The following is a 17,721-nucleotide window of genomic DNA, read 5'->3' on the forward strand; positions in this document are numbered from 1 at the left end:
TGCCAAAGGCAAGCCTGTCTCTGCTCATCCACGACTTGACCACGCCCAGTGCCACCATCCCTGGGCCTCCTGCAGATACACCATCGGTGAACTCTACACCCTCGACCCAGCAACAAGCACTGTCACCCATGCTCCATAGGACCTTTCACCTGCACCCACTGCCAGTTCACCTGCTACAGTATGCACACCAGCCCACCACCAGCCCCACCCCCAACACACCACAGACACCACCTGAACAAAAATGAAGCCAGAATAAGCCACATACTCACCGCCTTGTTCAACACCTGAATTGCCACACCCACCTTCACCGGCAAACGCCTTACTAAAGAAACCATTAGCAGACTCCAGCAAACTCAAGAACTACTGACCAATCTCACTGCCCCCGGCCATAGTATTAGAAAAAGCCATCAGCCAACAACTCTCCTCACATCTGGAATGGAACCTCCTAATCAACTCCTCCCAATCCGGATTCTGCAACAACCACAGCACCGAGACACTATAAAGAACTCCACAGTCAGACTTGTCCTGGATCTCCCTGGATGAACCCACATCGCCCTCTACCTCAGGGAACTCCACTGGCTACCTGTACAGAAAAGACGCACCAAACCCATGCATACAAGGCCCTATACAATTGAGGTACCGCCTATTTGAACCACCACCTGAACTTTCATCAACTCACCAGATATCATTTATTCTGCGTCCCTTTCTCTAACCCTCACATCCCACGTGCAGGGACGGCTTTAGCTCTGGTGGCGTCCAGTGCGACAATGTTAGTTGGTGCCCCCCAATGACCACCCCCACCACGGATTCTCTCACTTGCACCCTTTAACAGTGACCAAGTCTCTATAACCACTCTCGTTAAGATGCATTGAATTAGTTATATAGTGCCACTCATACCAGTGAAGGATGTCAGACCACTCACAGTACACAGAGACAATCAAACATATGTGTGTAAATCAGCTTATAAGATATGTTACATAAGCCAAAGGACTAAAAGTGTAGGAGTCCCATTTCTCAAGTTCACCAGCACGGTCTCCAGAACCAGTCTGGTGTTCCTTGACCTGAACATCTTCCCAAGAGATGGAAGGCTAATGACGACAACACATTTCAAAAATACAGCCAGGAACTGCCTCCTCTTGTACCAGAGTTTCCACCCCAAACATCTCCGAGATAACCTTCCCTACGGACAATTCCTCGGTCTAAGACGGAATTGCACGGAAATTGGGAGTTTCAAGGTCCAATCAAAGGATCTGAAGAAGAAACTAGCAGTCCGCCAATATCCAGAAAGGATAATAAATCAGGCATGTAAGAGGGCACGGAACAATTGCAGGGAGAGCCTCCTGGAAGAAAAGACACCCAAAGAAGAGGAACAGAGACCCATATGCATTACCACATTCAACACCTGCTCAGACAGGGTTTCAAAAGTCATCAACAAACATTGGAGTATTCTAAACAGTGGGGGACTCCAGTTACCTAAACCTATGTTCTCCCACAGGAGGGGGAGGAGCATACGGCACACCCTTGTACACACTAGACCAAAGACCATCAACAATAACCAAGGACGGGACACTAACTTTGTGAAAGGCCACCATCCATGTGGTCAATGTAAAGTATGTTGCCTGACAAAGAAGACCAACAACCTGGTTTTTAGAAATAGATCAACCTGGGAACAGCGAAACTTTACAACGTGCAACAGTTGCAACGTAGTGTACCTCATCACGTGCCCTGCCGCCTCGAATATGTGGGAATGACGAGCAGGGCAATCAAGACCAGGATAGGGGAACACAAGAGCACAATCAGATGCCAAAGAGCTAGTACTAAGCTGACCGCTCACTTTTTGGAGAAAGGACACAAGCCTGATGATATCCAGGGAACATATGCTCTTGGAGAAAGAACAAAGGTGGGTGTTTCGCTTGGACACTAAAAACTACGGCCTTAATGATGATATTCCATGGGGCCAACTCTGACGTTTGGAACGGCCATCCATCACATTAACGATTGCGCCATACACCCATCGCATGGCATGCCACAGCAACAGTAATCATGATGACACGAGAACAATGAGACCTTGAGATCTTAAACCATTAGGCTATCCGTATGATAGTTTCAGCAGACAGAATAAAACAATAAGAACATGGGCTAATGTGAGACTTAGCATAATATTGACGAACATAATGCAACATGTCTTGTGGAAGGACCCACGAATAGCTCCCCATTTCTCATAAAGACAATGCATAGACTCTGACCATGCTGGGAATATGGTTCATACATTCAATATGACACCTTTCACTTTTAAGAAAGTTCGAGCCCGCCTATCACATTCAGGGAGCCTCCTGGAAAGCTAACTAAAATAAAAATTAAATAAAAATCGCTTCCAAATTAATTTAATATGTTGCGGCATGAATGAGATTAATTTAGAAAGTACTGCGCAGATTTTCAAAAAACGCGATTAAGAGAAGAAAAGATAGACGACAGACTACAGACCAGCAGTGTCCCGATGGGTGCCGCCATTTTGGGTCAGCTCTCTAGTCTTTTTTCAAAGGCAATCATGACTAGGCTTTTCTTCCGGTATAAGAACACAAGCCGAGGCAGGACTCCGGTCACATCCACGGAGCTGCTGAAGGGTATGGAATAAAGCCAGATTAGGCATGCGGTCACGTAACTGAGACCCTGACCATGGGTCTTTAAAAACTTGGTCTTGTGATAGCGGAGGGGTGCGTCTCTGACAGTGAGATTCTGCCGCCCAAAAACAGCGTGAGTGACTGTGTTTTAAACTTTCCTCCATAGTAACCAGTCAACTAATCACTCTAAGACGCAGGCTCATGAGGCCCTATCACCACGCTTCAAATGTATGTATCAATTGTAGCATGCTTGCACATTTGGAGGCATTTGCCATCATTTGCTGTCATTCGTTTTCACAATCATTATTTCAACCAGCATATTTGACTATGACGCATTTCGGAGCTTAATAGGTTGATGTCTGGAGGCATTAAGCCATCATTTGCCGTTTAATTTGCGAATAATACATCAACCGGCATGTGTGATAAAGACCCATTTATCAGTATGAGTGGATGTTTTTGATGTCACGCTGCTAGTGAGACGTTTTTTCTTGACTAGACACTTGTCCTGGAACTGCAAAGAGGCCCACACCCTTGCTTGTCTAAAAACCCACCACCAGATGGGTCGTTTTGGATTGTGAATATGTGTTTGTGTTTAAAGTGTGTATCACGCTTTGTTGAAGTTTTCCAAGGGTCCATACCCTTTGGCCACGATGGCGAATGGCAATTCATCGGGTCATATACATAATTAATGTTGAGAATACTTTGGGATACTAAGCCACATTGTGACTCACGCAACAACGAGCCATGTATGAATTGTGCTTTACATATTGTAATTCTACAACCATGTACCCTTTTTCTCTTTTTATTTCCACAGAGACCATATTAGGTCATTTTTTCATGATAATGCCTCACTAAGGGCCAACTCAAGCCCCGAGGCTAAACCTAGCAGACGATTTTTGCAGTTAAATTTTAGGACCATAGGCATTTAACATTTAGTTTAGAATTGAGTTTTTTGTAGGGATCAACAGAGGTCCTGATGAGTAGGCAGGAGGGGTCGGCCTATGAAACATGTCATGTCGACAAAGTAGACCACACTTGTAATTCTACTTACTAACCCCCTTTTTAATGTTCCCAGCTTGCGAAGCCATTAAAGTTATTTTTTTGACTAGCCAGGGAATTTTTACCCTATTTTTACACTACCATTCACGTAAATAGGTCCCTACACTCCCCAACACATATCACTATCCTCATCACATCACATAGCCTATTGTCAAAAATATAAGTGCTCCCGCGTCACTCGTAGGTCGAAGCACGCCCCGCCCTGTAGAGGGACGGGAAGACCCCAATGATGGGAGAATGACACTATGGGATTCATAGTGTGTGAGGGGTATTTTAAAAACACACAGTGCCCTCATTCTGCCACTCGCAGAGAGGCCTGATTTTCAAATTGCAGTGTATCCACGAGTTTAGAGAATATACAAAATCATATAAAATTAGTCACCACTCACATTGATAGAATCCAATTGTTTACAAGTCACATGTCATCCATACTTGTAGGTAGTATAGTTTAGGAGCGCTTGGTGTGGAGAAGCACAAACTCAGCAAGGAAAAGGAAACAGCATAGTTGGGAGTTTTCTTCAATAATAACAATCAATTTATACCCAAATTAACTCTTTTTGCAAAATTAATCTATGCTCTAATGTATACTTTGCAGTGTGTATGCAGCTCTATGATGAAAGTTAATACCTCGCTGTTCTATATTAGGATTTTAAATTATAAATGGCAAGTAACAAAAGGTTGTATCTTTTAAAAGCAATAACCTGCTGATCTATTTACATTATATGCACTCTTGAATCTACATTGTACACGTTCTTTATAGAAGGCATACTAACCCCCTGCACTACCTTAACATAAGTCAAAACATCAAATATACAAATCTCCAATCTCTCTCCTGGAAGAACATTAATCACAGGCGTTAACTTGACATTTTTGTGAGGCCTGGTAATTGCCGGAGGAAAGGCAGCAGGTGCTTTAAAAACATAATAAACTTACAAACACGGCGCCCCCAGGAAGCCAGCACCCGGTGCGGTGGCACTGGTCGCACCGCCCTAAAGCCGGCCCTGCCCGCCTGTAGCAGATGCGGAGGTCGCTCGTTCTCCTTCCTAACTCCAAAGTCAAGGAACAAGCTACCCTTTCATCTACAGACCTCCCTTCTCTTTCAGAGTTTCGAAAGTCCCTGAAAGCCTGGCTATTCGGCTAATGAACTGGACTCTGCCAGCACCTGGATACCCTCATGGGTGACAAGAAGCGCTCTACAAATCTAATGATTGATTGATATGCTGCTGCCTATCATTATATGGTCAATGACTCGGAGGTGCAGTCATAGTAAAGTATCACGCTTGCTAATATTCAGTTATTCTTTACGGGAAATTCAACAAATCTGAAACTTTTCATAGATTATTGTAAACAGCAATTTAGCATGGCTTCTGTTCACAAGGGCAAGATTGTGCCTGCCTTGCAGTTGGTTCAACTGCATTTTTGAAGTCTGACGCCAGAAAGCAGTTTCTAAAGCATTATGTTGGAGTTGCTTTTGTCGGCCCCTCCATTTTATAAGAAATGTAATTGTTGGTTTAATTCTGGAACCATCCATAATGAATGTTACTACAATGAGTGTAAACGAAACGATTACAGAAACCAAAGACACAGAGGTGCCTATTTGGATAATCCTACCCACTCCCCATGTATCCCCAAACCACGCTCTTCCAGTATATGTTTCCCAGTCTGAAATCCAGTTAGTCCAGTGTTGGGACACCATACGGTTGTCCCTATGATGTGCATATCCCCACAGAGAAACTCAACCCAATCTATCCTAGGAGTAATCATGATACCTCGATATTCCGCCCAAGATCTCCATATCTTAATGTATTTCCTGCAGCATCCCAGGCCTTCATATACTGCCCTCTCAATACACATTCAATAATCCATTCCCGCTTTCTGCTCCCCAACCGAGGAGGTGTCTTTGTTTTTCCAAACAATGGGTAATGTCTTGTTTCATCTCTGTGAGTCCCAGACAAAGTAGTGTTAATTGTTGACTGTCCCAGTCAATGATTGTATTGATGTGTAGGAGGATTAGCTTGGGGTCATAGCCATGTGCCACCCCAGAACCCTCTGTAATCAATTCCCTAATCTTGCTGAAAACAGCTCTGCTTCTGTCTCATAGAAAACAACTGATGATGATCTCAAACTCACACATGACCCATCAGCAACTAGCTTCTTTCTCTTTGCAGACTCAAGAAAGAAAATCCCAAGATTCAAGGCCCTTTTCTTGGCTCACTGGAAGTTTATACTCTCAATAGTTGCTGGATGGACTTTCTTTTTTCCTGTTTCTGTCAAAATGATCATTCAGAATCTACCCTCAGTTTGTAACCTGTTTCCACCCAACAAGAGTTGCACACAATCACGAAAACATGTCACCACTGGTTATTACCGCAGTAACCTCACTAAGATTTGCATATACACCATATGGGATTACATCAACGAAAATGAGTCAAAACTGAAAGCCTCGCAAAAACAAATGTACCGAGCTGATAAGGGGTTTAAGAAAGCCACGAGTCTGAGAGTAAAGAAGGAGAAGGAATACAAAGAAGCATAGCATAGTATTCACAATTAAACATCTCTACACTTTGACTTATTTGTAAAAGAGAACTAAGTACACATGCCTGAACCAAATGATCTGAGCTGCTGAAAGTAAATATATATTTCCGGCGTGAATGCCTTCTAAAAAACGCATATTGTTTTTAAAACCCATGACTGAGAGTTTACCAAATAGTGAGAAAACTGGAAGACAGAGCGAGTGAGGCCATGTATGGAAAATAGCTAATAAAAGTGAATACATTTACCAGTAGGTTAGAAAGTTCTAAAAGAGTCATTGTTAATAATATTTTAGTTCTCTGTCGCCTCAAAATAGGAGGGGAAACAACCCAACAGTGCACACTATCTTCTGGGATCAAAACTTTTTTTTACAGGGGCGGTCCATGGAATTTGGAAACACCTTACACATTAGTCGAGAGTGAAAATGAGTTCCTGTAGGGTACAAATATCTACAGAACAGTGTCTCTGGAAAATCAGACTTTTGATTCAAAGTAGGCCTTCAGAAAGACTAGATATTCGAAGCTGACAGTCTTTCTTTGAATTTCTGTCACAACAGTAGATGCACAAATAAATTCGCTATATTTCCCTTTACAATAATAAACGATTATTCACTTTTAATTTTAAAATATTATATCCATGCATTGCTCCTATGCCACACACACACAGCAGTGCATTACAAAATGGTGAAATACAAGTAAAATCAGCTAATGGCTAAACTGTACTACTTAGACCAAACATATCTTGTGCAAAGCAAGATCTTGCACAGTACAATTTCAGGGTCTGCTGAAGAAAGATGCAGATCTTTTCTCAGGACGGTGCAGAGGCCACAGGACCACGTAACTTGGAGAGGAAACTATTTGACACACGGCAAGTAGATACGGATTGTTCAAGCTCCCACCTTCCGTTAAAAGGGATAAAACAGTGAGGAAGAAACACATGTATTTGAACTCCACGATTACTGTGCCTTGGCACCCAACATACAACACGAACAGTTGCCAAACTCTGCCTCCGCTCTCTAATGCCCATCATTTTCCCAGAGAAAATAATCGGTCGACCCCATACCTCATTTGGCATTTTACCAATATACTTATATTGCGTTCATCATCAACTTTCCTAGTTCAATGTTTTTTTACCTGTTGCTCAGCAAGTTTTCGCCTGATTTCCTGGTCATCACAGATATCATAAACAACTGGTTTAGAAAGTTCACACTCAATTCTAGCCAGCCAGGTTCGAAGGTTACTCATGTTTTTGTCCAGGTTCTGTATGATAATAAAGGTTTCCTTGAGTTTCTTCACCCTAGATGCATTTAAAAGAAAGGCAATTTGTGAATAAATAATGAAGCCTTTCATTTACTGTTTGAACACAGACAGAAACAGATACAAAAAGCATGATACATAGTGAGTCCAATGATGCAGCTTTACACATGGGAGCAACACACTCCCACAAATTCAGTGTCAGTTCTCGACTACAATTAAAACCAATAAAAACCAACAAAGACAGGTTAGATGGTAAGAAGAGAACCAGTAGAGTGCAGGGCCTATCACACCAAGGTTCTTTAGTATGCCAAGTATTATAGGATGGTCAATGGCGTTAAAAGCTACAGAAAGATCAAGGAGAATCAGGGAGAATGAGAGGTGGCAGCAGTGGGCAGAGAGGATGAAGTAAGATAGGTACATAAATGCTTTTTCAGGGAAGCAAAAGATGCCCAAACATTGAAAACAAAGGTTCCTGTTCTACGGAAATAGGAAATATTTGCATGTAAAATGATCACCAACTGTTAAGTGAGGGGGAGAAGGATGAAACAAAAGGGAAACATATTAGGTACTTGTATGGAGGAAACGTACTTTGTGGCTGGGATAGCCGGACCCCACGGAACCTGTTTCAATTTGCCGGGCTTCACATGGGGTGCTCAACCAGTAAACTTGACAATCCGTGTATGTGCAGGAGGTGAACCATGCTTGTTTCATGGTAGGTGACAAAAGAGGTAAGGGTTGTACCTAAACGCACTCCTCCCATGCTGGACAGTGACTAATGCCTTTATATACCGGGCTTGGCGGGGAAAGAGGCGTCTTGGAACATGACTTAAGTACATTGGCACATTTCTATTTACCTTTATTCCTGATAGTAGGCAGCCTACTACCATTTCCTAGGAAAATCCAGAGTTCCATAATATGGGTCCATACCTCCGTCCAGATCTGAGCGTGTGGCATGTGAAATGTGGGTGGGTGCCTGAAACGTGCATGCATAGAGAATAGGGTCCTATGGTTGAGACGGTGAATGCATGCACAAAACTGCTGTTCCCACTCAGCTTGTCACTGTCCTTCCTTTTGGATATAACTTGCATGGTGCTGCCCTTGGGGTTCTATCAATGAAACTCTGTAGATGTTTGGCGGGTGTGGGAATATACTTAAGCTTCTCTGAAAGTTAGCTTCTTCTCCCAACAGTACCTGAGTGCAGTAGACAATAGCTAAAAATGATTTTGGTTAAAGAACAACTTACTGGTTTGAGTATCACAGTAGAGCCATTCAGCATAGGTGAGTGAATGCCCTAGATCTGCCTCCCATCCACAACTCCCTCTCAGACAACACCCAACAATCGCCCAATGGTGCACGTAGGTACATGTTAAAACTAGTACTCAAAGTGTTGAACTGGGCGAGATACCAGCTGTGAGATTGGTGGAAACAACTAGAGTTCTGTTGGACAGGTATGTAGACTGCATTACACCATGTGTGCAGAAATCTCAGGCGAAATTAAGGTGTGTACTGCCTGCCTTGCCAGAAAACTGACAACAGGGAAAACGCTACCCATTGCGTCAATTCCCAGCCTTTGTGACTATGCCTGTGCCTTTTGCTCCAATATAGGTTATGTAAAAGGTTTACCCAAAAGCAGTATGCGGGGAGTATTTCTTTAGCTTGTTCTCTCACTTTGTACCATACCCAATGGGTGCAAAGTACCGGGGCAACTAGTCTACTACTGGAATGGCATAATATCCCTGGAAGGTTATAAGGCGAAGCCATTTCTGCTTCCACCACCAGATACGGCATGAAAGGATGGAAGGTGAATACAGTAAGGGGCAATCTGCGCATGGGCAGGGTAAATGGTATTACCCAAAATCTGGTGCAGTGATGGGTCCTATTAGATCCCTCCGTTGAACGATACAATATGAATGAAAGGGATGCAGAGATGACCTTCATACCATTGCTGTTGGTTTTTTTGTTAACCAAAAGCAGAGGTCGTCCACAATCGGAGATGGCAAACTACCTTCCAAATTGATGCATGTTTGTCAGCACCAGGTTGCATTCTCAGAGCACAAAAGCATGCAAACGCATCTTCATTTACATTTTGGATTCAAATTTTGATGTATGCTCTGGAGTCTCTAACCTTGATTAGGAACGCATGGGCCAGACCGCTATGAATCACAGCACCAATGGGCACTGGAGAAAAAACCCCAGTATCTCCTGACTGCCCCCACCCTTTGCCATAATGTACACTCGCAGTGATGTTCTCTTTCTGCATTAATGCTAAACAGTGGGGTGCAGGGTTGCAACCAGGCACTGTGGATATTGTTCCATTTGGACTGTGTTCACCGCATACGCAGTGCCCAGATACCATGGCAGAATTGTGCAAATATCTCCATTGTGAGCGGTGCAATGACGATGATGGTGAAACAGCAGCATGTTAGGAACCTGCACATCCCAGTGAGCAAATGCATTTACTGTTTTGTTCCTTGCATTGACAGACAAAGGCTGAAATGCTGCACACGGCGCTATTCGCTGCATCTGTGTCTGCCATACACAAGCCACATGAAAGAAAGATGAAAGAAAGACTGCCGTCCATGCCCTTGACTCTACGATGCACGAGGAAGGGAGGTGGTGCCTTTCATAAAAGATGCTTCTGAGCATGCATCAATCAAAACGAGCTACGCAGCCTCCCTAATTACGACTATGAGTATCAGGGGCTCAGAAAGCCACCCGCGCAGCTCTAACCTAGACTATAACCCAAGGTGCACCTGCAGCACACACACACACAGCCGTTCACGGGCCCTCCACCACACACACGCGCATATGCCTCTTAATAATGCTGTTCGTCCCCCAAACGTGCCCCATGACCTCGCCAAAGAATCCCCCTTTGTAAATAAACATGGCAGACCAAATCTACCCTTACCGCTCGTGAGGTAAAATCATTCCAAAGGAGGTGAAGCCAGGCCGGCGAGGAGAGCAGCGTCTGCCCACTCCCGTCGTGGAGGATGACAGCCCGCCCTCCCCCCGGAGAGCCCGGCTTGCTCGTCTGCTGCCTCAGAGCCCCTCGCCGGGGAGCCGCGGTGAGCGCGCACGCAGGCAGGGCAGAACCATTGTCAAGGAGCAGGCAGACCACTCCTCTCTGAACGGCGGAGCGTGCCTCGAGGACTCAGCGCTGATTCAATAAATGCCCCAGAACACTTGAAATCAGATCCGCATGAGCAGAAAATTATCTGTGTAGCGAAGCCTACATTTATGTTTATTAAAAGTGTTTTTACTACAACGGATCGAAGGTTATTAAAGGCTTCGGAATTTAGCTAATATTGTAACGGAGGCTCTAAAGTAAAAAAATATTTGACCAGGATCACACACTATATGGTCAAGGGAAGAATCCGGATTTGGAACTCAGGTCTCTTTATTGCAGAGAGTAAAAATTAGAGCTACTGGACAACACATCCCCAATTCACATCTCAATAATGAAATTAAAGAAACTGTGAATCCATAAGAAATAAATACATGTACCTGAATCAAAAAACTACTTTATGTTTACGAGGTCCAATGTGCACTGCAATTCAAAATTGCCCTTGCAAACACTAGTGTGCGGTCCCGAGCAAGGAAGTAAAGTAGATATTTCACCCCTCTGTAAAATAGCAAGAACATGCACACACATTTCGTAAAAAGTAAGCTGTTAAGATTTGACAGCTTACGGATTCGGCTGGCATCGGAAGGACCCTCGGACCAATGAGTGCTCGCCCAGATGTTCCATTCACAAGGAAACTTTCTGTGGCATTCTGGCACGCGGCCAGCGATCACAAAGCGGGCACAAAGCAAAAGCGTCTGCTGAGCCCGAGGCCCACTGTCCACAGCAGTCCTGTATCTCAGCGTCCCCCGCTGTGCACAGTGAGGCGCGATGCCCAGCTCACCAGTCATTGACCTCAATAAGGGGAGCGCGTGCCTGAATGTGATCGGTGCCTTCATTCACCAGGGGCATGCTCCTTGCAGCACAGTGCCAAGCAACGCACGGCGAGCGGCCGCCTTGTCAATCAGATACCGTTTGACATCACTTGCCTACCCCGAATGAGAGCACTGTTGGGAATGGGATGCAGTAACTCAGGCGTGCAACTAGAGTCAAATTTCGGGGGGGGGGTGGGGGGGGGCTGAAAAAGATTTGGGGGGGGGGGGGGGCTAATTCTTCCAGCCGTAACCAGCAAAAACATAACAAAAGCCTCATTTACATTTAAATGGTCTTTTACAGACCTGTGAAGTACTCGGGTGCGGCTGCAATTAAAAAGTCGCCAGCCGCGAAGCTGTGTCAGCCCGGGCTAACACACACGGGGGGGGGGGGGGGGGGGGGGGGGGGGGGCTGAAGCCCGGTGAGTCCAATGGGTGTTGCGCGCCTGCAGTAACTGCAACACATTTCAGCCTTATTTATGATTCATCCGGGTGCGGATGTGTCAAGTGATTGGTATCACTTTAGCAAGAAACTTAGACAACTCAATTTACCACGTGCAGTAAGCACGCCCCCCGACCTCCGTATACTTTGTAATACTTTAGAGCACCTACACTGTTAAAACACCCCTCCGTTGGGTTCAATATGTAAAGGAGAGGAAATAGTTTTTTATTCTACCACTGACGTCTTCAGACGTCCCAAGTCTTGCTGAACAAAGGTCGGGATTTCCAGATTGGTTACTATCCGTGATGCTAATGTTTGTTTTCTTTAAGTGGTACTTACTGCACACACTGGCGGCGTAATGGACACAGTATACCGGACTGGGGGAACCACGCCAGCCGGTACCTCATCCACCTGTAATTCAAGAATAATGGTATAATGCGCACCAGGGGCGCAACTAGGTCTTAATTTCGGGGGGGGGGGGGGGGGGGGCGGCTAAGATGGCAGATGAAGTGGCGTGGCTAATGTAAATCAATGGGGCGGAGCTAAAATGGCAGATAATCAGGATCGGTTAATGCTCAGGTCAAGCTGAGAAAAAAATGTGGTGAATTCTGCATTTGAAACTGGACAACAATTAAAGCACACATTTTTGTTAGCTTGATGCATTGCCCCCCAAAACCCATAGTCACCCTGAATCTTAAAATTACCCCTGGCACACCAAAACACATACTCACGCTGAACCCTAAAATTAACCCCCTCACACCCTAACACTCATACCCGCCCTGAAATCTATAATTACCCCTGGCACCCCAAAACCCATACCCATCCTATCCCTAAAATTATCCCTCCCCGGCACCCCAAAACCCATACCCACCCCACACCCTAAAATTACTCCCTGGCACCCCAAAACCCAATACCACCCTGAACCCTAAAATCACCCCCCTGGAGCCCCAAAACCCATACCCGCCCTGAACCTTAAATTACCCCTGGCACCCCAGAAACCATACCCATGCTGAACCATCAATTCCCCCTTGCCCCCCAAAACCCAAATCCCACCCTGAACCTTAAAATTACCCCAGGCACCCCAAAACCCATACCAATACCGAACCATAAATTCCCATCTGGCACCCCATAACCCATACCCACCATGAACCCTAAAATAGCCCCCTGACATCCCAAACCCATACCTGCCCTAAACCCTAAAATTACCCCTGGCACTATAAAACACATTCCCACGCTGAACCCTAAAAGTAATCCCATGGCACCCCAAAACCCACACCTACCCTGTACCTTAAAATTACCCCTGGCACCCCAAACCCATGCTGAACCATAAATTCCCCCCCGGCACCCCATAACCCATACCCACCCTGAACCATAAATTCCCCGCTGGCACCCCATAACCCATACCCACCCTGAAACCTAAAATTGCCCCCTGACACCCCAAAACCCACACCTGCCCTGAAACCTAAAATTACCCCTGGCACACCAAAACACATACCCATGCTGAACCCTAAAATGTCCCCTGGCACCCCATACCCACCCTGAACCCTAAAATAGCCCCCTGACATCCGAAAACCCACACCTGCCCTAAACCCTAAAATTACCCCTGGCACCCCAAAACCCATACCCATGCTGAACCATAAATTCCCCCGGCACCCCATAACCCATACCCACCCTGAACCATAAATTCCCCCCTGGCACCCCATAACCCATACCCACCCTAAACCCTAAAATTGCCCCCTGACATCCCAAAACCCACACCTGCCCTGAACCCTAAAATTGCCCCCTGGAATCCCAAAACCCATACCCGCTCAGAACCCTAAAATTACCCCCTGGCACCCCAATCCGTAACCCACCCTGAACCATAAAATTACTCACTGGCACCCTAAAACCCACATCCACCCTGAACTCTAAAATTACCCACTAGCACCCCAAAAAAAAATAAACACTACAAACTTACACTACATTTGCATATTTGGAGGGGACTGTCCTCTTTGACGTTTCTATGTATGTAAGTCAAGAACAACATTCACAGTAACCTAGATATGCAGGCAGTAGGTAATGCTGTGCTGAAAAATGCATTAAAGTTACTAGAACTTACACAAAAAACTGCTGCCTGCTCTTCTGATACTATACTGTGGAGTCTGGCTGATCAGCAGCACTGTGTCCTGGCATCTAGCACCTCCCGAAGATCTCACTGTGTAGATCAATGTGGGTCAAATGCACAGACAGCAGGGGGAAAAAAGGGATGGCCAGTGCAGGTGAAGCTTTTCCTTTGTAAATTAATTCCTGCTGGCGCCATAGCCCAGGGTTTGCTGTCTGTGCACTTGTATGGAATACACATCTATACAAGTGCACAGACAGCACACCCTGTGCTAAGATGCCAGCAGAAATTCCTTTACAAAGGAAAAGCATCACCTTAACTGGCCATGCCTTCCCCCTGCTGTGCACATCTTCACACCCCATGCTCACAACCCATCAAGTGCTTAGGTGAAATCCCTGCCTTCAGGCAAGGATTTCACCTCGGCAGCGCCACTCTAAAGGAAACACAAGAGGTCAAGGCAGGGGGGTCGGTTCACTCGCTGAAACTTTTCAGAGGCTCGCTGTCTGGCTCGGGCTGCTGGGCCTCTCAGAAATCATTAAAACAATCACATTCTCGGATCGGATGCGCATCCTTCCTGCACCATTTCAGTGCGTATCATCTTAGCCCGGGCAGAGGAGGCGACGGGGGGGGGGCTGAAGCCTGGTGAGCCCAATGGGTGTTGCGCGCCTGATGCGCACGCACATGTACCGCTGGGCTGATTCCTGGTACAACAAGGAAGAACAAGGGAGCAAGTTTTCAAGAAATAGCCTTGCGGCAGGCAATAAAAAATAAATTTAAAAAAAGGGTCAATCATATTACCCCTAGTAAGCCCCCCCTCCCCCCCCCGCCCCCGGCCGGGTTACCCCCACGAGGAAGGGAGGCAAGAAAACAAGTCGAGTTGGGTGACAATAAACATCTGGTACCCAGGGCCTAGATGGGATGTACAGGCGCCTTACAAATAGAGGGGTCACGGTCCCGGCGACTCCAACTGGGCAATTCGTGATCTCATCCGCCCAAAAAAAAAACACATGCACAGCTTTGCGAGGTGATGGGTAAACAACAATGTAGAACATTAGACCAAAAAAAAATAAAAATAAATGTACAGGTAGCTGACAAGAAGGCGGATGTCTGGAGCAGGCCCAGGGCGACCAGTCCCCAGTGTTCGCAGAAGATTGCCGGTAAACTATGGAAGGGAATGCAGCAAGGTTACACAACTGTACCATGGAGTTGGGTAACAATAAACAGCTGCGATTCACTACTAGGACTGTAAGGGCACTTATCGTATTGGGCGTAATGGCACTTTACAAACACGTAGGTTAGTCCTCGGCAGTGCCAGCTCTGGACTCCTCCCTCCCAAGAATAAACAGCAAATTGAGTAGAAAATGTTAGTAAAACAGTGCATTTGATTGGGGCATGCCTATGAAAGTTGCCCAATTCCCAGACGCGAAATAAAAAAAAAATTAAAAAAAATATATAAATAAATAAGTGTTATGGTGACCCTATTAAGAACATAAGAAAACATTGTAAAGTATCGCGTATGAGTAGGACTCGCTTACGAAGCCTAAGCTAACAGTTTGCAAAGGCAAACCATGATAAAAGGGGGCGGAGTCACGGCGACTCTATTAAGAATATACGAAGGTTGTGAAAACAGGGCATTTCATTGGGCGCAAATACGATGCCCAAAAAAAAAAAAAAAAACAATACAAAAATTGGGAAGAAGGAAGGGCTAGCGGTGTGTAGCATACACATGCAACTTTCCGTATCCACAAGGGGTATCTAACAATCGCCCAATTTTGTTTGAATTCATGGGTAACCCATGGCGAGAGAATACAGTGCCATAAGACTCTAAACAGGACGCAAGCGTACCACTGCATGAAGGCAAGGGCGGAGCAGAGCACACCATGGGGTGCGTGTGGAAGATGGCCGTCAGACCTGACCAGACGCCAGCCTCCCTTGAGACACAGCTAGAGGCGGGTTTCCTAGCGCTCAAGTGTTTGACGAACAGAACAGGGTCAGTCGCTTTGGGATGCCGCACGGCAGGGTGAGCTGCAGGCAGGGCAAGCTTGGGATGCCGCACGGCAGGGCGTCCAAAGTCCCCCCCCACACACACAACACCCCCAGACGGCAGTCAATGGATCCGGTGCGCAGCAGGCCACCTTACTCTGCCAATTTTTCTTTCGGCAGGGAGACGCCCACAGCTGATGGGTAGTGGGGCATTCCTTCGCGCTGATTCACCCAGGGCGCACAGAATCGTATGGTCCAGACTGGGTCCATCTCTCCGGCATAGGGGGAAGAGTCTGTGGGGACAACTTGTGGGGAGCAATGGCTCTCACAGTTAAAAAAAAAAACAAAAAACTTCCTTTATGGGGGGGAGCCGCAGGAAGACGTGCGCCTCCCTGCGGCGTGGCGGAAATTGGTACAATGGTTGGCTAAGGAAACACACCGGCGGGCGGTGTGTAGGAGGAGGGCCACTCACTTTTGGATGCCGCACGGCAGGGTGAGGTGGCCGCACCAAGGAGGGGAGTAGCAAGAGGACCCGGCCGGACGGCAGGGCGCAAAAGGTAGCGAGCTGGGGGCCTAACTCCAGAGAGAAAATCTACCCTCCACTACACGCAGAAGGCGTGGGTGACCAACCAATGGTGATCCCGGAAATAACCAACAAAGAGGACCACCGAGGACTGACAAAAGGAGCTGTTTTTTTGGGGTGCCATTTACGAACTGATGTGTAACACAAAGGTACGGGCCCAGAGTCGGCCCAAGATGTTTTTCTATGTTTTCTGACATGTATGACTTATGACCAACTTACGGCAGTTCGCAAATGACAAATGTATAACCAGCATGTGTGTAACCCTAATAAAACTGCGGCCAACAACGACCACAACATGGACACGCATTGTTGGCAATCTTTACTGTAAGGAGGGTAGGCGGGCGGGGGTGTCAGAGATATGTTTTCACGGAATGGGCACAGTGCGAGGGTTATTGCACTCCAGTGTCAGGGATCTGCTGAAATGGGAGAAGGGATAGGTCTTCGCACTCTGGAAGAACCTTTGGGTGCAGCTTGGCTGGCCACAAGGCACAATATCATACAGCTCCGAAGCAAACACAGGCTAGGACCCACTGCAGATAGAAATATTGTCCTCAGAAGCCACAGAAAAATTCCAAGATTGTGGGTTTCATGAAAGGGTGTTAAGTTAGAGCTGTAAAGGGCCAGAGAAAAGCAGAGAGGTAAGAGCGAGAGATTATGGTACATATATAAGACCTTTTTTATTACAGGTCTACTACCAGCCTATACTTCCACATAGGAGGAAGGAGAATGAAATTGCTAAATACTATTATAACGTATAGTTTACATTTAGGAATACCCAATTCTGATCGCATGGGAAAGCTGAAGCACAGACTAAACCTAGATAACTTGACAGCAAGAGTTAGCTAAGTAGAATCAGAAAGATGCGTGTTGGCCCTTTGTTTAAAGCTCTGTTGTTTTCAACTATGGAGAATTTGAGCGATCTGCTTCTTAAACTATGATGCCAACTTGTGAATGAGGGCAAAGTGAGCTGCTGCCATCATCATCGCCAGAGCAGGCCACTGATACACAAGACTGTACTGCAATACTTGTTACGGTTTAGCTGTAGAAGTTCACCAGGTCAGCAGAGTGCTGGTGTACTTTTATCCCAACAGAAACCAACTGGGAATAATGGATAAGCAGGACTCTTCAGAAGCTTCCAAAAGCACTACCCTGTTGACATGTCCACATAAGAAATTATACACCACAAGAGTATGCTCTAATATTGTTGCTGC

At 46.0% G+C, this 17,721-nt stretch overlaps 1 protein-coding gene across 1 annotated transcript in view; it reads right to left on the reverse strand.

Moving 5' to 3' along the window:
• SYNE2 (spectrin repeat containing nuclear envelope protein 2) overlaps positions 1-17,721 on the reverse strand; it is a 1,750,628-nt gene that overhangs the window by 113,678 nt on the left and 1,619,229 nt on the right. The window contains exon 139 of the mRNA XM_086937933.1: positions 7,346-7,508. Within this exon, the coding sequence (XP_086794059.1) occupies positions 7,346-7,508 (163 nt within the window). The remainder of the gene's footprint in view (positions 1-7,345; positions 7,509-17,721) is intronic.

The sequence above is a fragment of the Lissotriton vulgaris genome, chromosome 9 (assembly GCF_964263255.1).
Source record: "Lissotriton vulgaris chromosome 9, aLisVul1.2, whole genome shotgun sequence".
Taxonomy (NCBI): Eukaryota; Metazoa; Chordata; class Amphibia; order Caudata; family Salamandridae; genus Lissotriton; species Lissotriton vulgaris.